The 27,370-nt window shown below is 36.4% G+C and overlaps 1 protein-coding gene across 1 annotated transcript; it reads left to right on the top strand.

Annotated features, from left to right (window-relative positions):
* The first annotated feature begins 7,510 nt into the window (after nt 1-7,510).
* LOC145675284 (E3 SUMO-protein ligase ZBED1-like) lies at nt 7,511-16,891 on the top strand. The gene is made up of 3 exons (XM_081745669.1): nt 7,511-7,620; nt 15,262-15,400; nt 15,776-16,891. Exons 1-3 carry the CDS (start codon nt 7,511-7,513, stop codon nt 16,889-16,891), a joined length of 1,365 nt encoding a protein of 454 aa, XP_081601795.1.
* Nucleotides 16,892-27,370: the final 10,479 nt, after the last annotated feature.

Genomic DNA, 27,370 nt, shown 5'->3' on the forward strand with positions numbered 1-27,370 from the left:
GAGTCCTATAGGATCGTCCCGGGATAGTCCCGTTTTCCCGGGCGGGAGGGCCATGGGACATCCTAGGGAAGATTTTGTGCTGTTAGGGTATTTATCTATTTATCAAGCTTCTATCCTTATTTTAATAGACATTAATTTCTTGTTTTCGACGTTCACATAGCTTTCAGCTATTGATCTCACTGATGTTTTGATTTTATTGAGCTTAGTCATTATCTATTTGCATGTTATCTATTTTTTATCTATGATATCCTATTACTAGTTTTATTCTTCCTGCTTTTCTTGCATTACCAAAATACCGAGTTTTGTTGTTCTATTTTCGCGCGACATTTTCCGTACAAATAGCTTCTTCGTTTCGCCAATGGATAGTCTGACCCTAGTTAGTCTAGGAATCTATTACCTAGGCTTATCGACTCATGTCTACCACATTCGCTTGTTAAGTATTTATACTCATTTACCAATTGTTTAATATACTAATAAAGTGATTCTTTTCCAGGTTTTCATTCCGACATTGAATTTCTTTTTTTAAATAGTTTTCTTCTCCATACCACTAAATGTAAAACTTTTTTTCCAACCCAAGGCACATACAACATGGTTTTACATCATACACTTTACTTTATTATTATTAGTTTATTTTTATTATTAATATTATTCTTGATTTTGAATTTTATATTGCCGAATTGACTTGTAAAGTCTACAATACAATATTACAAGCAATGTAGTTGTTGATATTAAAGCTATGATGATCACACCTATTACATACATAATATAATCCGTTTTTAAATGTAGCTCAGCGATTGTTGTATCGACTTTTAATTTCAATAGCTTTTCCGGTAATCCATTCAACTCTTGTGTAAGTAAAGAAAAATTAACTTGTTTCTCTGTCCAGTTACCAATTAATTTAATGTATTTATTCCGAACTTGCACTATTTGTTTAGTTGGTATTACTAGTTCTCCTATGATTATGACTACAGTTAGTCTTGCCATTTTCATACACAAAATGACAAGGTAACAAATTCACAATATTTCGCCTAAATTCTTTTTCTTTCATTGCATATTCATTAAGAATGTTGTATGCATTGGTACACTTATCATGTACCGGCACAGATTCTTGAACATTTAAATGTAATTTTACAGTTGTGTACACCATGTTTGTTGCGTGCACGGCATATGCGTTCTGCATTAACGCTAACCCAATCTCCGGCAACGTAATCTGCTGATGATTATCTTCTGCTATGCACATGTTCATCATTAGCAATCCCAAAATTATAATCTTCAACATGGTGTTTACTGTAAATAATTGAAACCTAAAATTACTTATTCTTTTCTACATATTGAATTTATTTTATTTATTATAATAAATTTTAAATCTTTTATTTAGATATTACTTATGTTCATTTATTGATTTTTTTATCGTGTTTTAATTTACTTTATTTATGTTGTATGCGTACCTTGGACAATTTACTATACAAATATACTTATGAAATCTCTAATTAAAAAATACTCTATATTCCTAACAACTTTAAATTCTGTAAATAAAACATATTTACCAGTTGAGGGTTTTCTGATTGAAACCGACATTTCCTTCGGTTTCGGATGGACTTTGAATGATAAACGGCGCTCCAACTCGCCGTCCACTGCCAGAAACAGTTTGCTTACAGATCACCTATTAAAAAAATTAAACTTATAAAACTTTATTTTATTTTATTTTCGTTTTCGTCTCAACAATCGTTAACTATTGTTGTACTTGAGTCAGTAAAACCTACGGTTCATTTTCACGTGTTTTTTCTTAGACGTCGCTGTCTGAATTCAAATCATACCCTTCCTTGTCAGACTCTCCATCGTTTGGTCCAAAAACGGTTCTAAACGTCGGATGTCAACCGTATGCACTTTTTCTTGACCCTTTTTGTCTCGTACTGTACTTTATAAGAATTATTATTCATCCGCTCCAAAATAATACCACGAGTGTTGAACCTTCCTCCAAAACATGCAGGAATGCCAGCTCTTGGCATTTCTCTTATCCACACTTTTTGTCCAATGTCGAAGTTGGGTTGAGAAAATTTCTTCTCAATCTGCTTCTTCTGTGACCTGAAACGTTTCTGTAAATTTTGATATGCTACTTTCCTTGCTTCCTTGACAGCCTTAATTCGCACATCGTTCTCAATATACTCACAGGGAATGTCCAGATCTTGTTCTAGGAACGTTCTGGGTTCACGTCCTGTCAGTAGATAATATGGCGAATGTCTTGTCCCATCATGAACTTGAGTGTTCATAGTGAATACTATACAAGGTAGAATCTCATCCCAATTCGTGAACTCTCTGTCTATCTAGTGTTTCATCACCTGTTGTATGGATCCTATGGCGCGTTCCGTTGTCCCTATACTATAATGTGCATTAGTGTTGGCGAGGTTTAATTTCATTCCAAAACGTTCAGCCAGTTCCTCCATCACTTTGCTTCGGTGGGTGCTATGCCTATCCATAGCTAAAACTTCGGGAATCCCATGCTTAGTGATTGATTCCTCGAAAATTACCTCCGCTATGATCTCAGATGTTATTGCTGGAACTGCTTTCGCAATCACATACCTCGTCGCACTGTCAACAAACACAATGACCTACTTGTTTCGATGGTTCTTCGAACGTTTAAATGGCCCGATCTCGTCCATCGTTACGTATTGGAACGGCATATAACTTGGGTATGTTTGCGGGTGTAATGGCGTTCGACCTGCCTTTCGTTTTTGAATCTGGCAGCTTACACATTGGCTGACCTTCTCCTGGAAAAACTTCTTCATGTTAGGGAAATAGATTGACTTGAGTGCTCTATTGTAACATTTGGTGTAGGAGTAATGACCTCCACCGTAAATTGAGCAATGAAAGTTTTTGAAAACTTGCTCTCTTAACGCGAAAGGAATGCACAAGAGAAACTTCTTACCACTTGCCATTCTTTGTGTCCTATACAGTTTTCCTTCTTTAACAACATACCAACGTGCCTGCTTCTCTGCCTTAGCATCAGCTACTTCCGGATGTTCGATCTCATTCATAATTTGTTCAAAGAATGAGTCTTTTCTTTGAAGTTCGGCTACATCTACATTATCATCAAATGTAATGTTCACTTCAAGATCTTCGGTATTAATCGGCAAAGCGTCTAAATCTATATCTTCTACTGTTGGTTGAATATTCGTGTTCCGAGAAAGCACATCGGGGATTTTTCTCTCCAGGACAATGAACGGGTGTATACTGATATTGAGCCATTTCCAAACTATAACTTAATAATTTCGGTGTTGTTTGCAAATACTTTATACATCGACAATCTGTAAACAGTTCAAACTCTTTATTATAAAGATAATAATTAAATGCTTTAAACGCACTTACTACGGCTAGGATTTCTAGTTCCACGATTTGTCTTTTTGCTTCCTGAGGTCGCAATACCCTACTATAGTACGCGATCGGAGTCCATTCCTCATTCGTTTGTTTTTGCATTAACACTGCTCCTATGGACTTGGTCGAAGCATCCGTATACACTCTGCTTTCCAAATTTTCCCGAAACGGAGCCAGCAACGGTGCATCCAACAACGCATTCTTCAATCTCTCAAAGCTTTTCTGGTGTTCCTCAGTCCAGACGAACTTGTGATTCTTTCTCAGCAATGGCTGGAATATTGCTGAGATTTCTGCATAATCCTTGCAGAATTTCCGTACATAATTCGTTAAACCTAGGAATAACTTGAGTTCTTTTGCGCTTTTCGGTGGTTTACATGCTTTTATAGCTTGGATTACTTTCGGACTAATCTCATATCCGGCTTCACTCGTTATATGACCTAGTGCCAAAACTTTTTCTTCCATGAAATGGCATTTCTCGGCGGATAATTTCAAACCATATTTCCGCAGTCTTTGAGAGATGGACTTCAAAACTGACACCATTTTCTCTTGCTCATTTACATAAATGAACACATCATCCATGTAATATGACACCGCCTCCGGACTAACGTTAGCTAGTGTCATAGCCATGATTTTAGTGTATACTGCGGGCGATTGGATGTATCCCATAGGCAAAACCTATTCTGATAAGCACCGACGCCAGGGATGTTAAACGCCGTGTATTTTCTACAATCCTTCGATATAGACACCGTATGGTAAGCACTTTTAATATCCAGGACACTGAAAAATTAGTGACTCCCCATACATGTTAAGATTTGATATATGGGTGGTAACGCCACTGAATGGAACCAAACATGGTGGTTAAGATGGCGGCACTAGAGTACAGCTCTTATCGCACCAGAGGGTTTTTTAACAAACAGCATAGGGTAATTATAAGAACTGTTACTTTCCTCTATAATATTCTGTTCAAGTAAGATGTTTATCTGCTCCTGATTGGATATTGTTGTCTCCTGAAAGGAACTTCTGTCTCTAATTCTATCTTATGTTCCACACCTTTCACCCGACCTAGATCGTTTTCTTTCCATGCGAACACGTCCGCATAATCAAAACACAACATTTCTAATTTCTTCTTAATTTCGGGTCATGTCTTATCACCAAATTTCAATCTAGCCTTATCATAATTTCTTCGTGCCTCTAACACTTCTTCTATCTCATCCTCCGTCTGACCTTCCTGTCTTAACTCACTCACACTTACGCATTCTTCAGCATCGCCAATTTTCAAATTTCTTGTCAACATAATATTTTTGTTGGAGGGGTTAATTAACTCTAACTTTTGATTGTCTTTAGATAAGATTGCTCTAGGTATAAACACATTGTACTGCTTTTCTAATTGCCTATCAGGTTCTAACAGATATTCATTGCTAGCCCAAGATTTTACTAGATTGGCTTCTACAGTCGTTCTAGTCCTTGGTAACAATCTTACTTTATGATCCAACACACATTTTGGTCTTAAACTAGATTTAACATTAATAGCGATGTTATCAGAAACTGATCTCGGTTCCTCATCAATTTCACTTCTCCGTGTCGGTCTTCCGAAACTTTGTACTAAAATTTTACCATTCCCATAATCTATCTGACAATTTTGCGACTTTAGAAAATCATTCCCTATCAACATCTGATAAGGAAAATCTTTTATTACTCTAAATTCCTGATGGAATGTCTGATTAGAATTTTTAAATTTTACTATTGCCAATTTATTAATCACCAGTACATTCTGTGTTATTCCCCGTATTTTCGTCTGTTTAGGTATAACTCTAGCATTCGGCGGGACTAATTTCTCATTGATAATGGATATTTGTGATCCACTATCCAGCAATGCTTTAAGTTGTTTATTCTCAATTTCCAATGGTAAATATACTATATTGTTCTCTAATAATACTGAGGCTATTACGTCACGTGTCCTATAATTTCTATTACTTGTAAATGTGCCTCGCTCATTTACAGATCTATCTATTTTAATTACTTGCCCCTAATGGTTGGTAATACGTTGTACCATTAACCTGTGCAGGTACAACTTGCACGAATCTTTGCGAATTTTGATCATTCGAGTACTGATTTTGATGGCAACAAGAATGCTGACAATGACTATCTTTTTGCCAGTTTCCCTGTTGACTTCGACCACGGTTACCACGCCAGTACCCGCTTCGATTTCCTCGTCTATTCTGAAATCCGTTGTTTCCTCTACTATTCCGAAAATTATTCTGACCTCTTGCATTATTATTATTTGTCCAATATCTATTATTATTACCACGGTAATTGGCCCTACCATTTCCTCTGTATTGCTTATTATTCCTAAAGCTTTGATTTTTCGATTGTTTTCTACTCTGATTTTCCCGTTTTTCATCCTCCTGCGTTTTCCCTGACAACGCAATCTGGAGTTTATCAATCTTCTTTTCTAATTCCGCAATCTGTGTCAAACTATGCGGTTCTTGTTTCACTTTATGCTCATCTTTACTGTTCCTTACTATTACTTGATCTAATTCGGACTCACGCTCCTCGACCTCAACTTGCTCACGAATCTTTTTAACTAAATCCTTGATCATCACTTTCCCTGTTTCCCGTTTAACACGTTTTGCAATTTTACACTTGTTTCTTTCAATTTTTTGTAGGTCTTCTACAAATTTATCCAAGCTCGAGTAGGCCACCGTCCCTACTTTTTCCATGTAGTACGGGTGCAAACCACTCACAATTATCCCGACCTTCTTGTCCGACATACTAGTATCCAATCTTTCGCATAGGACAAGCATATCATACACATAATTTATGACTCCTTCGTCCTCGTGTTGCAATCGCTCTCTTATTCGGTCCTCAATATCAAGTGTTACATTTGACTTCGTAAACTCTTCCACAATTTCGGCCTGTAATTCTTTGTACTGAATTTCTGACACGTTCTTACGTTTAAGGAACAGCTTAATCCACTGTCTCCCAACTCCTTTAAAAATATTCGGGATAAGTTCTTTCCTCTTGTTTTCGGAGATACCTGCCATCTGACATGCATCGTCGAATTCATCGAAGAAAGAAACAATATCGCCATCGTTCTTTAAATCAAATTTAGGTAACTTATTTATATCTGCATAGAACGTTACATTTGACGCCATTTTTACGTTTTTAGTTTTTATCAAGCTCTTATCTATGTTCAAAATGGAAGGAAAATCTTCCGAAAATGATTTTACCACAGAACTGCTCGGAAAATTAAATACAGATTCTTTGCTTATCACTATTTTTGGACTCGCAGGTTCCACGGCTTTTTCCTGACTACTAAAATATCTTCGTCTCTCAGGCGTCCTCACACCAAACAAATCATTGACTTCTATCTGAATACCTTTACTTGCTTTGTGTGCCCTCGTTAACACTGTATTCTCTGTCAGTTATTAATATACATAATAACTTATAACAACTTATATATAATAACGTAGTGTAAGAGGGTGGTGAGGGTTAACCTGTTTAACTTAAATAATAATTGAGTCACTTTTAAGCCTGTCGAGATCCGAACCAAAACTTTGCATTATTCGAATGGTGAACGTAAAATGAACTTGAATATTACTTATCATACTAATTACTTAACTATAACAATGGTGAATAATATTACTACAAGCTTTATGCACACACCAGGGATCGAACCAAACGCACCTCCACCATAACAACCTCCTCACGTTGTGCCTAAATTGCATAGGGACGACGAACTTAAAACGATCGGAGATTGCTACTACTCATTGTCTGAAATGAGTAGGTTGAAGTGAATTCAGAGGAAAAATTACACAGTTGAACTTCATTTAAGAAAAGTATTATTTCAAATATTATCAAAGTGTTGGTGTCTATGTTCATATATGACTGAGTATAACTATTTAGATCACATATCGCTAACATCTAGAAATTCTGTCACGAATAATCCGCACATAGCTGAGATACACATACCTTTGATTATGATGAGTGTCTGGACTGGATGATTATACTTCACGATGTAGGATCTCTCTGCTTGGATAGCCGGTAGTCTGTAGTGACCGACTAGATGCCAACCATACTCCAAGTCTATGGTTGTAGTTGTTGAAGAATAGATCTCCCTTGATCTATTCGATCTGGAATGGATTGCAGCTCACTCCTTAGCTACAATGGCTCTCAGGTGGTTCTCTCTTATGATCCTCCACTTCTGATCATATCTCACCTTCTGATCACAATCCTCTCCGACGAGAGGTTTTTGTTCTCCTTTCCAGACACACTGGAATTCGTTTCGTTGATTTTTCTGTTTATCTCAGCTATTGGTGAAACATTGGTTTCAATCCGAATTACATCGTGACCAAATTCCCAGACCAACAATTTTCAGCAAATCTCAGAGTTATGCCACAGTCAAAGTGTGTCAATGTTACATACATCATTTCACATTGATGACTTTTCATATTTCGTACACAATGTTACAAATCACAACAAACACATAAAATGACGACTTAGCGTCTAGCCATAACATTCACTAATTACATTCAACACATTTACTAACCATTGACATAAGTAAACAAATAAACAAATACACGTGTTTGTACAACACAACAACATTTCATTACTACTACAATTCAGTCTTTTAATTTGACTTCGAATAAATATGAATTTCCATCACCCAAAAATAATATAACAAAATCATATACCTCTAGAATATACAATGGCGTATTTAGGGGGGCTTCCAGGCTTAAGACCCCCCGAAATCTTACTTACTATTGTAAAATATATGTAATATCTTGCAGAATTTTCACATTTTCAGGCAAAGCCCCCCGAAACAAAATCGTAAATACGCCACTTTATATATTAACCGCGATTCTTAATTAATAATTTATAAGGATAATCATATGCTATAAAACATTTTAGAATATTTTTTACGTCAAAGTTTTTACGTTTAGATGATTAACTTAAAACCTATTTATTCAAGTTGAAAGAGTATATAGTAGAAAATCACTATATTATTGTCATGATAACCAATCGACATATTACTTCACTTACTTCGACACTTCCTCCTTCACCTACACTCAATATACATTTCGTTTTTTTAATCTCTTGAGAAAATGAAATCTTTTTTTCTTTTTATCTCCATAAATATAAACAAATCTCTATAAGTATAATCAGAATAGCACTAAGCAAGTGTGGAGTATTGAAGAAAGTATTAATATGGTATTAGTAAGAGAACGTGTAAAGAAATTATTAACATTTGGACAATAGCTTTATCCGCAATGCTTGTGTGGGTACTGTTTCGGTATACTCTAGAAATAATAATAATAATTTAAAAAAACTTCAGATGTTTCTTCAAATATGTAGACGAAGTCCTGCCTATTGATAAATATTTCCCGCCGGTACACTTCAGACATTTTACTTGTAAATTATGTCCTCATTCTCAGCTTTAAAAAAAAATATTTTTTCAAATATTTTCGTTAAGGAAAGCTAGACTATCATTGCACTTGCAGTTCACTCACTGAATGTATTGATTTAGAACTGTAAAAATCTACTAGAAAATCTTCCAGGTGCTTGGCCTGCAATCAGTACACGTGATTTCCCTGAGGTTATACTCCACTTCTGAAACCAGGAAGTGGCCCTAAGATCTTATCTGTTTCTTTGTGTGTCGGTGACTGTTGGTCACTGACAGTTCATGCTCCATTGCTCCATTCTAAGAGATTTACAACAGGAAAGAAAACAAAGATTTGTTTCCGGAAAACATACATATTATAGTTACTCGTCCGAAATGTAACGCAAAGGAAACTAAAGCTAACTATGTATATTCCTTAGAAATTTGTAACGCGTTACCGTTACAGTTAGTTTGGAAAAAAGGGCTTAGCGGAATAACGATGTGAAAGCTTCCACAAGCATATCCGCACCAAATTTACAGTATCTATTAACATTTATGAGAAACTCGGTTTCCAAAATTTTTAGCCCCCCAAGCGCTTTTGGAGGGGTGTTAGGACGGGGGAAGGAAAATTGAATTTTTTTCTCTCCTAAACGGCTCAACTCATTTGCATGAAAAAAAAAAGATGTTAGGTGTTCTCAACAAGAGAAAAATCGGAAATTTTTTTTTTTTTAATATTTTGAGGTTGAAATTTTCAAAAAAATTAGTAGAAGACTAACTGGGACACCCACAATTTTTTGCCAGCTTTCTCTTGAGAGGGTCCCTAACAACATATATTGTTTTCATTTTGTTCGCAAGTGTACCTCATAGTGAAAAAAGGCAAATGTACATAGGTCAGCATCTATGTGGTATACGTATGATACACACTGTACATCACTAGGATAACCAATACCTTTGAGTGGGGGAGGAGATGAGGTTTTTATAACATTGGAATCTTATGATAACAGGTATTTTTAATCTTAACGGTAATTGGTCTCTGAGGATGAAGGGGATTCTCGACCATGTTCACACCTCCTTTGGCTACACCAACTGAAATTATACATTCCCGCATTTTGTGTGAATTGTGCACATAATCCATGTTCTGTGATATTAATCGCTTACTGTAGCTTGGCGCTGTGTTTTGACACAAAAGCTGGCTAGCGAATCTTAGCAGTCCTTCCCCTTCTTTCCCCTTATCGCAGTGGTAACAGCGGCACTAACTCATCAACTTTAGCACTAGTAGGGTTTGGTATTTGCAAGTTGCGTAAATTTCGAAACAGTTTACTTCTTCTCTAATCAGGGCCCGTAACTTGTGTGGGCAGGGGAGGGACAAATGCCCCCCAGGGAGGTTCCCCGCCGTTCGAAGGGGCCCATTTTGCGGCAAAATTTTCTTAATCCATATACGATACGAACATGAAATTATAAATGAAGCATCAAACAGTTTCACTACATTACATAAAGCAGCGCACAAAAGGTAAATAAAACAAAAGTGAGTCGTGGGCCCACTTCAGTAAAAAATGTGTACTATTAGGGGTCCTAGAAATAACATTTATTCGTATGTTTTTGAGATTTTTCAATATTGTCCCCTGAATTAAGTTGCCATGTGCGGAAGGGGCCCTGGGGCGCAAGTTACGGCCCCGCAGACCTTGCCGTGTGGGAGGGTCACAGGCTCCGGGGGGACATAAATAGTAAGAGAAAGATAGAAAGAGGAGGGCCCTAGAATGAGAAAAAAACTTTTTCTAGGAGGCCCAAATACATGCTTGCCCCCCAGAAAAAATCTAAGTTACGGCGCTGTCTCTAATGTGAATATATTGGTACAATTCTGCTAATAGTTAACTATATCAGGTTGATCTCTTTAAACCTTGGGTCGTGGAGAGAACCAATCTTACAGGAGGATAGTATTCAGGTTTTAAGAAGGTGAGGAAAAGAAAGCGAGGAGGAGAAAGATGAGAAGAAAGAAAGAAAGAGAATGAAAGAATCACTTCTTTATTTACTTCATAATGAATTTAAACACATATAAATGAAAAAGGGATATCGGAACCCACCACCATAATATTTGTGGAAGTTTTGGCAACATTCTGGCGTAATATATTTCCCGCCAATTCTGGGACCGCAGTGTTTGGCCCAATTCGGGCCTTACAGCAGTGGCGGGTCCAGGGGACGATCGGGAACCCCCGGAGAGAAAACTTTCTTATTTAATATATTTATTAAAAAAACCATCCCAGAGTTTGGAGCTCTTAAAAGTCGCTCTAAGTAGCAGTACTAAACCTCCCCCAGAAGTCCGTCCTGAATCCGCCGCTGTCTTACAGAAGCTATCGTCTAAGCATTCACCTCGCGGGACTGAGGAAAACCTTAATAAGGAATACCAGCCAGAACTGGTTTCATACCCACGCTCGATCTACCTATTTTAATGCCTTTTTTGTGTTGGACAGTGTCTGGTAAGGGCACCCAAACAGGGTAAATGCGTACTGCTTTAAAATATTTACATGTTAAAATTCGCTTTATACTGTACTTTGAACACGTAATTCAATGTGTATTATATTCTTCTTACAGCAGCATGCTTTATTTCCTAATACTTTAAATATATGGTTGTTAGTATTTATAATTATTGCACCATACTAATCCTTCTCAAAGCTCGTTCAATTAGTATGAAATTCTAGACTTGGCAGTTTGCATCATTGCAAACCTTCACCAACAGGCAATAGTGTGGCGAGAGTATTTCCACCTATACTCGCATCGAAATTCCCAGCCATTGTTTACAATCAGTACAAGGTGTTTCTGTCGCCTTATCATGAAAACAACGCTGTCCAGCGAACCTAACAGTCTTCGCGATCTCTGTTTATTGTTTACAATACGAACTGCATGCTTCCAATATTGCCAGGCGTACAAGGTTTTCACACACTTTCGAACAAGAACACTTGTACGAGATTGAGTGTGCATTATATGTAAGATTGTATTACATAATAACTAACTCGATTTGTCATAACGTTAATATCTCAGTCATCTCAAAAGCAGCAATTTATGTAGTAATAATAATTGTTCTATGACTGTGTAGAAGTAGGTACATTCGGTTTAGCGATTCACGTGCCTGGCCTAGAGTGAACGAACAATACATATAGATCTTTCTTTAGTAATTGTTCTTGTTTTTTTTTTTTTTTTTTTTTTTTTTTGTAACAGTTGGTTAATAATATGCCTGTTGTTAATAGCTATTCATGTGTTTAGTTTGTTTCGATGGTATTACTGTATATGTGTGTTTAATATGATCAAATAAAGAATGAATAGAAAGAAATTAATCCTCATCACTGTTTCCGTTCAATATTGGAACAATTTCGGTTTTCGTGAACAGAACTGTTGGCTGCTGTTCTCACGTTGCTGCTATTTTGTATTATTTATCACATGCGAGGTACTTATCGAAAATCATTCGACCCGAACGAAAGAAGTTCCACATTCTGACTGTTTGTACTTCTAGTAAGTTATATTGGTTTATCGCACACAATATTTTCTAGACCGATACTTCGGTCAGAATCATAGTGCTTTCTCCAAAGTAGGGTCACGATGGCTTAGTGATAGAGCGCTTACTTCTGGTACGAGATGGACCTCGTTAGATCCCAGGTTATAAAAGTTCGTGGTGAATACCATCGTACCAGTGAGTCTTCTCGGGATTATCTGTTTTCACTTACATTCTCATTTCACGAATTATTTTCCAATAACTTAATTAGCTTCCATCTATTACCTGTCTGTATTAATAGATCGGATTTGAGTTTAGCATTCCTTCGGTAGCAAAGTTACATGAGCCATGGAGCTACGAATTAACGTGAGATTCAAACCGCTTGCGTTCCTGCCGGGAATCGGAGCCGGGTCTCCTATGTCAAAGTCCCGTATGCTACCCACATAGCCGTGAGTGATTTCTCTGTCTTCATTAGTCTAGAAGACATAATATTTAAAAGTTTTGGATTTCATATAATTTCAGTTCTTCCTCGATAGCTAATTCTGTACTGAGACAAAGTAGATCAATCAAATATACTTATCTTTCCTTTTTCGAATTCTAACGAGGTTCTTGTAACTTGGACCACGTTCTAAGACTTTTGTCAGTTGAAACATCGTCTTTAGTTTTAGTTAGTTTAATCGTATGTCATTAACTCAACGTTTAATAAAATATCCCAGGATTTCTTCAATTTCTTTGGGGTGACCCTTTCCCCCGCCCTGTACCACATCGAGTTGCGTATTAATGGAAACTACGGCTAAAAATAATAAACTTTCCCTTTCCACCAACTTCGGTCCGACATTTTGTTCTCGAGTTATGGCTTTTTTTGCATCTTCCGACAGATTTTTTGCTGGTAATAGTACCGAAAGGAAGTATTTGTACACCCAGGTTGGTCTATACCTTTTGTCTTATCTTGGTGTCAGGAATCTGCTCCCAAACGTTGTCAGTGTTGTTTTGAAATACTGTATATTTCTATCCTGTTTCTGATTAGCTCCAGACTGCAAAGCACCTTCCAGTTTTCCCAAAACCAACGAAAAGTGAACTACATCCACTTCATCGTCCCCCTCCCCTATCCTTTCTTGTTGTATAGTACTTATTAAATATTTATATTTTAGTTGACAGAAATTGAAAATATTGATTAAAATATCTGGTTAAAATGCAAGTAGAGGAATTCTCTCTTTAGTGCAGAAATTCCCTCCTTGTATCTTACCGCCATTTTAGGCGAGAAAAGATTAGGCAAGATGTGAATTACCATCTCACTTAAAATAGCTGACATTCTTCTTTTGGAGATATCAGTGACTTGTAAATCGTTAGGCAAGATGGAATGGAATCTCTTTTTCTATGGAAGATATTTTTGCTTCTCTGATAACTTACTACAAGGATACTGGTGACCAGAACGCCATCCAGTTTCCCATCACCCTAATTTCAAGACAGCGGAAGTGCGAACAAATCTCCTGAGGCAAATTTGTCAGAACAACTGTTCCATGCATACCCACTTAGTGGCTTGACGAGTAAAATAGTAATACACTAAAACAAGTTTCAATGCTTATATTCATAATTTCTTTGCTTTTGTATTTAAAACAAGTTTATATTTAATTTGTTCATAGAATTACAGGGTGTCCGAGAAGTCCTTCCCTGATTACAGAAATTGATAACTCAGGCTAGAAATAAGATAGAAATATGAAACTGGTGTTGAATTGTTTACAAACTATAAAAGTTTTTGTCTGTGTTAGGTTTGTTCTGTTTTACCAAGTCTCAATTTTTTTGTTTTAGATTTGTAGTACGTAAGTAAAAAGCCCAAGAAGCCATGCCAACCAACCAGGAGAATGCACAGTGTGTCCTGTGGTACCATGAGGCACGATCACCAACCACGGTGCAGAGACAGTTCCAGACAACATTTGGGAGGACTCCACCTGATGTCAAGAGCATTAAAGCGTGGTATGAGAAGTTCAAGAACACAGGGTCGGTTGCTGACCTTCCGAGGTCTGGTCGACCAAGAACCTGTGCGGCAGTCTTTTCTGAGACGTCCTAAGAAATCGGTGCGCAGAGCCTCACGTGAATTACAGATGCCAAAAAGCTCTATCCATGACATTTTACACAAACGTTTATTGTTTCGTGCTTACCAAGTGCAACTCGTTCAGGCCTTGTCGCCCGACGACGGTACACGTCGATATGACTTTGCGGTCGAAATGCTATCACGTATTAAGGACGATAATGGTTATCTCAGACGAATTGCCTTTTCCGACGAAGCGACATTCTTTGTCAGTGGAGTAGTGAATCTCCATAATGTACGCATTTGGGGTTCAGAACCCCCAGGGAGGTCAGGGAGTTCACCAGAGGCAGTCCAAAGGTGAATGTTTGGTGCGCGTTATTGCACGATCGAATTATCGGGACATTCTTCTTCGCTGAGGATACCATCACATCTGCAGTGTACCTGGATATGTTGCAGCTGTATGCTGTTCCTCAGCTGCTTCAGTATCGCCCCGATGTCGTTTTTCAGCAAGACGGTGCACCATGTCATTGGGGTTTGGACGTCCGTGCCTATCTCGATAGGACATTTCCTGGGCGATGGATTGGTCGTGATGGACCAACAGCTTGGCCTCCACGCTCTCCTGACATAACCCCATTAGACTTCTTTCTATGGGGTTATGTCAAGGATGAGGTCTACCGAACACGTGTACCAGATCTTGAAACCCTGCAGCAACGAATAACCACAGTCGTATCGATCCCTCCAGTGATGTTGGCTAATGTGTGGATGGAAATTGAATATCGCCTAGATGTGCTACGTGCTACCAAGGGTGCTCATGTGGAAGTGTACTGATGTGACCAAAACTTTTATAGCTCGTAAACAATTCAACACCAGTTTCATATTTATATCTTATTTCTAGCCTGAGTTATCAATTTCTGTAATCAGGGAAGGACTTCTCGGACACCCTGTACATTGTGATTTTTCTTAAACATAATATTGTGTCATTTTATTTTTCAACAGTACCTTTGTGGAAGCTTCCTATTCGGATAGTTCTGAAGATTCTCCTGGACCATCAGACTGTGTTGAGGCCACAAATATATCAGAAGATACTACTGTGAAAGTTTCCTGTGAAACTGTCACCAATGACGAAACGCGTGATGTAATTAGAGTTCTGAAACACACAATAAAAAGTGAACGTATGAACAAAGATCAATAGTAAAGTATCTTAAAAATAGCCGGCCGTGCACACCAGAACATGAAGAACAGATTGCGAAAAGGATTGCAAACATGATAGTAACAAATCTACTCGCAATTTCATTTATTGAAGGAAAAGGGTTTCGGGAGTTAATGTCCTTTCTTGAACCAAATTATAGCGTACCGTCTAGGCGGACACTATGGAGACGCTTGCAGCTTCTTTATTCTGAACTGAAAGAGCAAGTACAACAGAGGCTACAAGAAGCAGAAGTAGTTGCTTTAATGGACGTCCCGAGCAACAGATTCTTATATTACAGTGACATGTCATGCTCTGTATAAGAACTTCTGTACAGAAGATTTAGTTCTCAAGACAATTGAACTAGAAGAACGACATACAGCTGAAAATGTAGCTAATGCTATTAAACTGTGTATGGAGGAATGGTACATCAAAGACAAAGTAGTTGCATTAGTTCACGACAATGCATCGAATATGATCAATGCTGGACGTTTGTTGCCGGTTTACAATGTATCATGTTTGGCACATACATTGCAGCGATCCATACTTACCAGTTTAGAGAAAAGCGAGGTAACAAATATAATTTCAATCTGTAGCAAAGTGGTAGGGCACTTCAAACATAGCACCACTGCTTCAGTTGCGCTTGAAAAGAAACAAGAAATTCTGAAGTTACCAAAGCATCGCTTTATTCAATATACAAAGACTCGCTGGAACAGTGTATATTCGATGATCGAACGGTTGCTGGAACAAAGAGAAGCAATAAATGCAGTGTTCTCTGATAGAAATGTCACTAAACCTATGGATGATAGGAATTTACAGTTAACTGAAGACAAGTGGCAAATCATGGAAGATATCGTTCGAGTACTGAAGCCACTACAAATGGCTACAACAGTTATATGTGATCAAAAGTGTTCCATTTCTTTTGCTTTACCATTAGGCTATGGTCTTTTTTCTAACCACCTGTCGGAATGTTCTTCAGATTCTGAAATTGTTAAGAACTTGAAATCTTCAATATCGGTTGACTTAGGAAAGCGTCTTCAGCTCGATGCATTATGCGATTCTGAATCATCAGATCTTTTGTCAAATAGTGTTCTGAAATATTACCTCTTAGCAACATTCTTGGACCCAAAGAACAAATCATTACCATTTCTGAATTTTAAAATACAAACAAAGATCCTTAGATTGGTTCATGATATGCTCGTAGAATCTGAAGGATCAGAAGATGATTTATCACAGCAATCGTCCGGTGGGCCATCAGCATTAGACTATTTGCTTGGAATATTTCCATCGTGTTCAAAAAGTCCTAATGTAACAGATGACCTTACTCTTTATAAATCAGATCAGTGTATTTCGCATAGTGGCAACAGCCTTGAATGGTGGAAACTTAACGAACATCGGCTTCAAAAGTTAGCATGTCTTGCTAAAAAAAAATCATGGTGATTTCAGCAACTTCAGACGAATCTGAACGAGTATTTTCACTTGCTGGTAATATCGTTACTGCCAGTAGATCTAGACTTCTCCCTGAAAATGCAGATATATTAATATTTTTGAACAAATATCTAAAAACTCGCTTGCAAACCACAATAGGTTGGCACAAGTTGCACTGGTGAATTAAATTTTAAATTAAAAAACGCTTCGAACGCTTAAAATGCAATATGCAAACACGATTTCACAATCAAACTCAACTCGTAAAATTTATGTTAATGAAAGTTTTATAGCTTTTCTTAAGCTATATCAATCAATACCATTTTAAGTTTTCTTTCGGTATATTTTCTTACGTTTCTTTTCTTGTTTTGAATTGATAGAATTCACTAGTGTTTATCTAATGAAAGTCGTTGTCCTTAGGGTTTATTTTATGTAGGTTTCGTTACTGGCGTAAGTTAAGTATTCAATTTTAGGTGAATGAATATAATTATTTGATATCTTTCTTTAGTTTTTGATAACATTCTATTATTTTCCAATTGAATGTTACTGAACATTTTTGAACTTGCCTCATTAAAAAAATACTACAACTGTCCGTTAACTTATAACTTAAGCAAAATATGGAAATTTGAAGCATGTAGTTTGGTTGATGCTACTTAAGCAGTGTCGCTAATCGAGAAATTTCGTCGATTTCTGCATTGAATTTTAAATTCACATGGGACAAAGTATGTATAAAATACATAATGAATACGGTAATTTTCATAAAGTACAAATTAAACCCATAATAAATAATAATATCCATCCATAACGTTTTCTTATTTCAATTAACTTTTCTAACGCTTTCAATCTCAATGAATCAATGCATATACATGCAGTTTGTATTTGTTTTTGTTTGACTAGTATTGGCGGATGGCAAATGCTTCACCTGCAGATATTAATATAAGTTTAGGGAGCTTATATCTCAAACTTTGGTTTAAGCTCAGGGTGAGAACTGCAGCACCTTTTTTTTCGCTGCGTAAGTAAACAGAAGTGTAGTCCTTGGTTCTATTGATGTATGTGATGCATGTGAAATGTTTGCAAAGGGCTTTATTATTTCGCCGCATATACGGTACGTTAGTGGATAGTGAAGTAAGATAAGAGTACTATTAGTAAGGCGCTTTTGCTATTTTTGATCTAATGTCGTTAAGAAGAATAAAGGTATGATATATCCATGAATCTCTGAGATGTATTTCAGTTTTCTCTTTTGGTGAATTTTTGTAAGTTTATGTAATTTATACATTATTTCAAATAATGACATTCCCAGGCTTGTGATCATAAATTTGCATGCAAACAAAAACATTTGTATATGTAAAGAAGCAGTTTTTGTTTTCATTATCAGTGCATTTTTAGGACAAAAGCTCAGTTGTCTAAAAATGACTTTCAGAGCTTCATATTGTATCTTCGTGAATGACTGTAAAATTTATTAAGAAATCTGGTTGCTGTACACTACTTGTGTATAATTATCAATTTCTTGTAGAGTATTTTTTCCGTGTGAAGTATTTTTGAAAATAAAATAACTAATTACATAGCACAGCATTAATATTTAGGAAGAAACTTTTTCATAAAATGAAATAACAGCTTCATTTCTTTGTAATGAAGAAACTTCATGTATTTTGAGTTCTAGAAACTTGATGTATTTGGAGTTCATAAATTTTGTGAATGTCAACGCGTGTTCTTTTATCTTGCTTTGATTCTAGATGTAGAAATTTTGAATTGAAGTATATATTTATTACGTATGTATCTTCTTAATAAACTTATAAAGTGTACCAACAGTATATATAAACATTTAAAAACAAACTAATACAACTTTTGTATCTTTCAACATAAAACTCCACAATTTGCAGACAAATAAAACCGGTTTTGAAGCTTCTAAATAGTTTTGTAATTTATTTCGTACTTTCTTTCTACTTGCTTAAGAGCATGTAGGTTAAGAGATAATACGAGCAGCAAATTTAAACGCATAAAGAAGTATGAATGTACTTGCAAATGCCTCCACGACACCACGTATGGAGGATATCTTAGCGAACCATTCTGACTTTTTTTAATCCCTTCTACGTAACTAAAATCAAAGAACGCTGAAATACGTATTCGTTTGTTTTAAATGAGAGGTTCAAATTACATGTGTGTAACCTTAAAAGTTTACCTCACATTTAGCGAAACTCACCGTATTATTTATTTATTTATTTATTTATTTATTTATTTTGTGGTGAGGTTTAACTGCATTGTTGACGCAACTTGCACAATACAATATTTTAAGTTTTTGTTTGCAAATAAACCTACATCTGTTTTATTTTCTGGTTATAATCACCATAATTAGCATCGTTGGTTTCTTGAGCAATGAAAAATTCGTATTTTCCATTGAACCGATGTTCAACGTAGTAGTACTTTTCTAGTAGTAGCTTGCAATTCCCATCTAAGCGCTTCACATCGTTTGGACTTAACAGTGGAAATTCTCAAGACTACGTTTCGTTCAGTTTGACAAACTGTCGTGATTGTCTAGTCAAGTTTTCAGCTTTTACTAGAACCTCTAAAAGATTGGGTTTATTTATCTTTACAAGCAATTCGTAAGGGGGAATAGAGTTCGATCCCAAAACCTTTGGCATGCAGTACAACTGCGTTTACCACTCGATCATCTGTCTTATGTGATAAGCAGCCTCTTATTAGGCTTTTATATTTAAAATATCAACTTGGTCCAAATTTGATTACCTGTAGTTCGCTAATGGTATATTTCCACAAGGCGAGTATAGGTTCCTTCTAAAGGTCTTACTAAATACTATTGAAAAATATAATAAAAACTCAAACTTCATGTTTTTTTTTTAAATTTTTGCATATTTGCGTATTTTTCCCGTAGACGATAATATTTATTCCAAATTCAATTTTCGCGCCGCTATTTGCCCATTACCCAAATTAATATATACAGAATTCGCGACGACAAGAGATATTGATGTGAATAATAACACGAATTCCCTGCTTTTAATTGACATTAAATTATTCGTGAATATGGTTTTCGTCTGTTAATATTGATCCCAAATATTTGAAAGTATTCACTTTATCAAAAGTATTATTCCATATTTTTACGCATCCATGAGTTGCCGTATTACGATCCTGACGAACTTCCATGTATTTAGTTTTCTCTGCATTTACTTCTAAACCTATGACCCTGTAAGCGTTTAATAAGACCTCTGCATTTCCTTCTACTGTTTTCCTATCATCCCCTATTAAATTTACATCATCACACGCCATAACCTGGTGAATCCCATTTAACTCTAGGCCCTGGTTGCTATCTTGCAAAGTTGAATAATAATGGCGACAACGCATCTCCTTGTTTCAGGCCATTCTCGACGTTAAAGCTCGTGGATATAAATTTTCCTACCCGTACTTTAGTTTGTTATTCATTTAAACATATCTTAATTAATCTAATTAGCTTCTTCGGTATTTCAAATTATGTAAGAATGTCGTACAATGCTTCTCTTCTAACCGGGTCGTAAGCCTTTCTAAAATCAATATAGAGATGATGTACCAGAATATTTACAGTGAGCTTATGTCCGGTTAACTTTTGTCCGCTTTTGCATTAATATAGGTGAACTTATGTTCGGTGAGGTTATGTCCGCGACCCGCCACTACATGCAAGAAGAAAATAAGGATGGAAAACTTGCTAACTTAATTTCAAATATCTATATGTTAATGATAAAAGATCACTTTGGAAGAACTGGGAAATAACGAAACAAACCCTTCCCCTCTTCAACTCTGCCTTCCAGATGGTGGTGTGCAGCGAACAAGCGCAAATGTGACGCCTGGGGCAGAATTCAAGAAATAGGGGTCTCCTTAGGAGAAAGCGAACTTTTCTGAATGTACAGCTGCCGACTTGCCAGACGAACAACAAACACAGTCCCAAAACTCTAGTATTAGTGATCATCTCATAGGTGACCTTCCCTCCTCTCCCTCTATTTATTCATAAGCTCTGTAAGTGAAATCTCCTCGTAGTGTTGATAGAACAACAACGAAAGGCAAGAATTTATCCCTCTCCCAGCACTCAACCATGCGTCAGTCTTCGGCAACAAATTTCCAAGAAAAAGCGACGTACTTGCCAAAAAGAAACATCTCATTCCAGTAGAAATGTTGATGGCAAACAATGCAAGCAACGCTTGCATTAGGAAAGAATGTGCGGAAACAAGTAATGGCAGTGGTCACGGTATTGAGGTATATATATATATATATATATATATATATATATATATATATATATATATATATATATATATATATATACAGAGAGAGAGAGAGAGAGAGAAAAGGCTATTTACATCAACAGTGGATTTTGTTTCGAGAGAGGCTTGAGAAACGGGTAAAAATATTTGTGTTGTAAGTGTAATGCGAAGAAATTATCACACATTTATTTCTGCAGGGGATTGAGTCCGATAACCACTCCTAAATACGCTACTGTACATGAGTCAACTGTTCCCATATTATCTAGCAGCAACGAAACAAATTTTGAGTAAAAGCAATTTTAATAACTATCAATATTCGAGACAAGACCGATTTTTCGACACTGACCTAAGTCTCGTCTCGATTTATAGAGGTCTATCTCGGTCTCTGTCTCGTCTCGGTATATAAAAGTCTTGGTCTCGGTAGCATCACTACTTTATTTGCCATAGCATCTGCAAAGCGAATATAATTAAGTTTCCTGCCTACTAGCTACTACGAAAATGTCATCTTCGGTGAAATACTTTTTTGGTGTTTCTTCTAAATATATAGGGTGTTTGAAAACAACATCGATAGCGTTTGGGAGGTGATTCCTGACACCAAGATGAGATCAAAAGTATAGATCAACCTGGGCGCACAAATGCTTCCTTTCGGAGTTATAGGCTACCGAAAACATGAAAAAATGAAATTTAAAGGTCCATAGGTCATAAACTATGGGACGTACCGTTGTCGGGTCAAGACTTTACTTAGGCACTAATATGTGCCGTATGCAAAAATGCATGTTTCAGAATCCTAAGGTACTCAACCAATAATTTTTATAGAGGGAGTTTGGCTACAGGCATATAAGTTCAAGTACTCACCAATTATCTCTATAAAAATTGTTGCGGAAATGCCCCAGGATTCTGAAACATGTATATTTGAATAGGCCACATATAAGTTCCTAAGTGAAGTCTTGACCCGACTACAGGAGGTCCCATAGTTCAGGAGCTATGGACCTTTAAAGTTCATTTTTTCATGTTTTCGGCAGCCTATAACTCCGAAAGGAAGCATTTAGGCACCCAGGTTTGTCTACTATTCGTCTCATCTTGGTGTCAGGGGTCATCTCCCAAACGTTGTCGGTGTTGGTTTGAAAACCCTGTAGAAGTTGGTGAAAGGCAATATATCTGTCAAACTTCCTTCTAACTGTACTTGCCTCCGTCATTTCAACTCTTATTTGAGGTTAATAAAAGGGTGCGTTCATTAATGCATACTGTATTACACTTTGATTTATTTCAAAGTGCAAAGCATTCTTATATTTTTTTAAAAAATGATTTACTTGGGGAAGCCAGCCCAAACCAACATATACTGCATTTTATCTTTCTCTTTACCCGATAACTTGAAGTAACATATCCATGTAGTATGTACTGTATAATAAATTAAATTTATATATATTAATATATAAATTAATATATATTATACATATATTAATATATTAATATTATATATATTTATATATAATATTAATTGTATATTTATTTTAGGTAGTGCAATTAATATTCCTGATCAGTGAACAGAAGGCTAAAGCTAGCATACATAAGTTCTATCTGTAGCCGCGGGTTGGATTCTACTCGTAGTAACACTGATTTCAAACTTCATGCCTTTTTGAGGCATAGGTTTTTAACATAACTTGAAGAACACAGAAAAAGCTTAAAAACCAATATATTTAAAAAAACTGCATCTGTTGTAAACGGATCCGGTTTACGGAGAAAAACGAAACTTCACTCTGGTGAGAAACGAAACTGGCTTGAAGAAACTTGAAACCAGTTTCGCCTAAATCCGAACTTTTTTTAGAAATCCGAACCGTTTTAGGAGAAAACAGAAACCGGGTTTGGAGAAAAACCGAACCGGTTTTTGGAAAAAACGTAACAGATTCCTGAAAAAACCGAAACCGTCTTCCGAAAAACCGAAACCGGTTCCGGCGAAAAACCGAACCGATTTTGGTAAAAAACCGAACCGGTCCCGGTAAAAACCGTACCGGTTTTGAAGAAAACTGAAACCGGTTTCGGCGGAAAACGAACCGGTTTTGGAGAAAACCGAAACCGGTTTCGGCGAAAAATCCATCCGGTTTTTGGAGAAAATCGAAATTTCGGTTTTTCGGATTTCGGTTTTTTTAGAAACCGGTTTCCGGTTTTTATAAAAACCGGTTTTGCCTATCCCTAGTATATACTCATATACTATACAACCACATATATATCTATATATAAATACATATACTATAACATATATACATATATACACACGTATATAGAGATAACGATTATAGACTAATAAATACATAAACACGTGTGAGACAATCAATATATATACCACAATATAATAGATATGTGTATTCATATCTTATACTATAAGCTTTTTCAACAACCTATTCCACTGTTGGTAGATGATCAGTTTTGAGTTCCAGTTCATAGCTTTATTACCCTCCATTTCTATAAACCGTGTCTCCTTCCATTTCTTAACTATGCTTCTTTCTTCCTGGGCTAGAATTTTTACTTCATTCCAATTAACTGAATGTCCCATGTCCCTTACGTGTTTGTAGACCGCATTTTTGTTCCTTTCTATCCTAACGTCATCCTTATGTTGTCTTATACGCTCTCTTAGTCTCTTTCCAGTTTCCCCAATATAACACATATCACACTCGCCACACTGAATTTTATAAAGGAGTCCTTTTTTCTCCATCATTACCCTTTGTTCTTCTTCTGTCTTCTTCCTTCTTTTTTCCCTTATTACATCCAGAAGCCTCTTGCTCATTTTTCTGTATGTTGAGATGCCCCCTTCTTCTTAAGCATTCTTTTAATAATTTCTGTTTCTTCTCCCAAATTTCTATCCCCCACCACACTTTTCTTCTTTCTTCTATTCCTCCTTCACTTTGCTCTCCTTCTCGGCTTAATTCTTTTTCTTCGTTTATCTTCTCCCATCTCTTTCTGTATTTTATCCTCTTTCTATCGTCTCCATTATTCTCCACCTGCTTATGGAATGATTGTATACTCTGTTCCGCCTTGTCTCTTTCACTGGTTATTTGCTTAATTCTATTCTCCATGTTAATGATGAAATTCCTCTTGGTCGAGTAATCTACATCACTTCGGGCGAGGCAATAGTTTCCCGACGCGCAACTTTTTTGATACCATTCTGTGTATATCACTCCTTGTTCCCTCCTTATTCTCATATGCAGGAAAACTATAGCCTCTTCCTTATCTAACTCTAGCTCCAGTTGTATGCCTTTCTCTATATCCTCAATTTCTTTACAAACTTTTCCAATTGCCTTACAGTTCCTTTCCGAATCCCCAAGCAATCGTCAACATATCTAGCTAAAAACACTAATCTGTCACTTCCTTTCATCCTTACTTTCTTCTCCCAGTCGTTCGTAGTAATTTCTGCTAGCACTGGACTCAACCTGGAACCTATGCTTAGTCCTTCCTTGATTTTCAATAAATTATCACCTATAACACAATAACTGTTATTCCGTATAGTCTTCAGGGCCTCCTTCAGTCCCTCTCCACTCCAACCATTCATCTTCCTATCCTTCATCAATTTAGTGATGACTTTAACAATGTTGTTTCTTCTTAGACTTGGAAACATAGCCTTCACATCGACACTGAAAATGATTGTTTTAGCTTTGCTCTGTCCTACTTCCTCCAACCTTCTTCTTAACTCAACCGAGTTTTTCACACTGCTACTGTCTTGTTGCCTCCTTAACATTTCCACAACCTTCTTTAACTCCTCCTTCAATGGTTCAAATATATTTCCTCGACAATCTAATACTGGTCTCATTTTTACCTCCTCCTTGTGAACTTTTGGAAAACCTTTCATTACCGGTATCCTACCTTCTTTAATAAGACCTCTTTCAAAACCTGCTTTTGTTAGTGATACTAAAACTTTTCTTTAATTTCCTCGCACATAGATCTTTCACCTATCACCTCGTAAGTATCATCACAGATATCATTCAATGTTTCTTTGTATCATTGTTTTTCCATCACCACAATGGCACCACCTTTGTCCGCTTGTTGCACACATATGTCTTTTCGCTTCTTTATATCCTTCAACACACTGTACTCGTGTTTTGAAAGGTTTCCCTTTGGCTTCTTTATGTTCCTTTCCACAATCTCCTTAGCCTTTCTCCTTATCTTATCCCTTATCTCCTTGTCCTGAACTTGAACTATGGCTTGCTCTACCGAGTATATAACCTCTTCTGCATCCAATCTTTGTTCTTTCACTTTAAACTTATAGCCTAAACTTAACACTTTCTTCTCATCATCCGACAACGTCACATCACCTATTACTACCACCTTTTTGTCAATGTCCTCCTCCTGATTTGACTTCCACCCTAACCGCCTTCCCTTTTCCATTAATCTTTTATTCACTTTCATATTAAATTCCTCTTCCCACACTTCGAGTCTCTTCACAACTATTTCCCTAGTAAATATTAACAAACTATCACTAATGTCACTTTTTAACTGGTATGCACATAATATAGTACTAACTCTCCATATAATATTCCAGAACATCTAATCATAACTATTTATTACAAATCTTTATGTGTCACAATGACATTCATGTATGTTCTACCAGGTCGTCCTATTCCCCTCCCATTCCAATATATTTATAATAATTTCCAGCACTACCTGATCTCTTCTAATATTAACATCTATAGCCGCTCAGACCGAGAGAAATTGCTTTTAACCATTTTATCACTCCCTCCACTACAGGCTTTATTCACCCATTACCAAAACCAATCCGTTCCTGATCTAACACTACTCCTGACATAGTGATCACATGATCTCTCGCCCACAGTATTTTCATCTACATTCTAGATCCTCTGGAATGTAGATCGCTACTAAACTTACTAAACTCATACAATGTCAGCGACCTATCCTCCTTTTACTGAAAATGAATTTAACCCTTCGAATACCAAGGCTGGATCAATTTGGCCCAGATGATGTTTTATAAAGAAATGCTACAATATCAAAGAGAGGTAGTGTGCTAATGTTTTAGGTATTCCTGCATGAACCATTCCGCAAGCCACGTGATTATTTATTCCTCAAAAGTATGTAACCTGTCACATGATTGCTTTCAAAGCGCACTGCACCAGCAAACCGCTCTGCAAGAACTGTCAGGTGTAATCAAAATACAATGTGTGACAGAATTTATTCCTAACAAAGACAGCGTATTTCTATGTATAAATTTCTAATGTTACCGTACTATAATTCAAGTATTGTTTGAAAGAATCACGAACCGCCACTGACAGTGTATACTGCGTATAATATGTACTGTAATATAAAGAACGATCAGGTACATTGCCCTTGTCATTGTACGTTAGAAATTTTAACTCCCTGAATGAAACTTGATATATATATATATATATATATATATATATATATATATATATATATATATATATATATATATATATATATTTACAAGAAGCAGGAATGGGTCAAAATAAGTCACTTTACCTAACATTGTAAGCTTGGTATTCTAAGGGTAAATTCACTCTAATCTTTACCACCAATCATTCAACTCGCAATTGAGCAGTTCATCTCTCAAACCGCTTATATATCACTTCATCATCCTAAAATTCCTCCGCAATAATTTCGTCTAGTCAAAACTATACAGAATATGTTTGTACTGGAAACCACGAAGCTCTTTAGCATCATAGGGCCCTCCACCGAACAGTGTTTAATTATCTTAAAGTATATAAATTACGACAATGGATTAAAATTTGATACACAATTTCTGCCATATCACACCCTTCGCAATATTAGATGCGTTTCAACGCATTAGCTGGTAAATTTACCCAAACCTTTTATCCTCTCTTACATCACGATCAGGAATTGCACAGAGACCAAGAAGAAGCTAAAACCTTTGCTTCCTAATTATAGGAGATTTTCACACCTCTATCATTCACTTAGCATTTTTATTATCATCCTGTAGACCATTTAAACTTCAATTCACCACATATTCATCTTCAAAACAAAATATCTACTCACAAAGCATTCACTACCTTCATTTCTACCACGCAAATGACTATTGTCATCTATCATAAATGTTATAATGACCCTAAAATCAATAACATCTATCGACATGTAAGACAAAGTCCACCAATACTGCTCAATCTTAGCAATCATCCAAATTTCTCTTGTTTTTGAAAATCAAGAATACCGTCCGATACAGCTCAACAGAATCTTCACCAAAATCCTAGGAAAAAAATATCCTCAAATG

The sequence above is a fragment of the Thermobia domestica genome, chromosome 18 (genome assembly GCF_964235325.1).
Source record: "Thermobia domestica chromosome 18, izTheDome1.hap1.1, whole genome shotgun sequence".
Lineage (NCBI taxonomy): Eukaryota > Metazoa > Arthropoda > Insecta > Zygentoma > Lepismatidae > Thermobia > Thermobia domestica.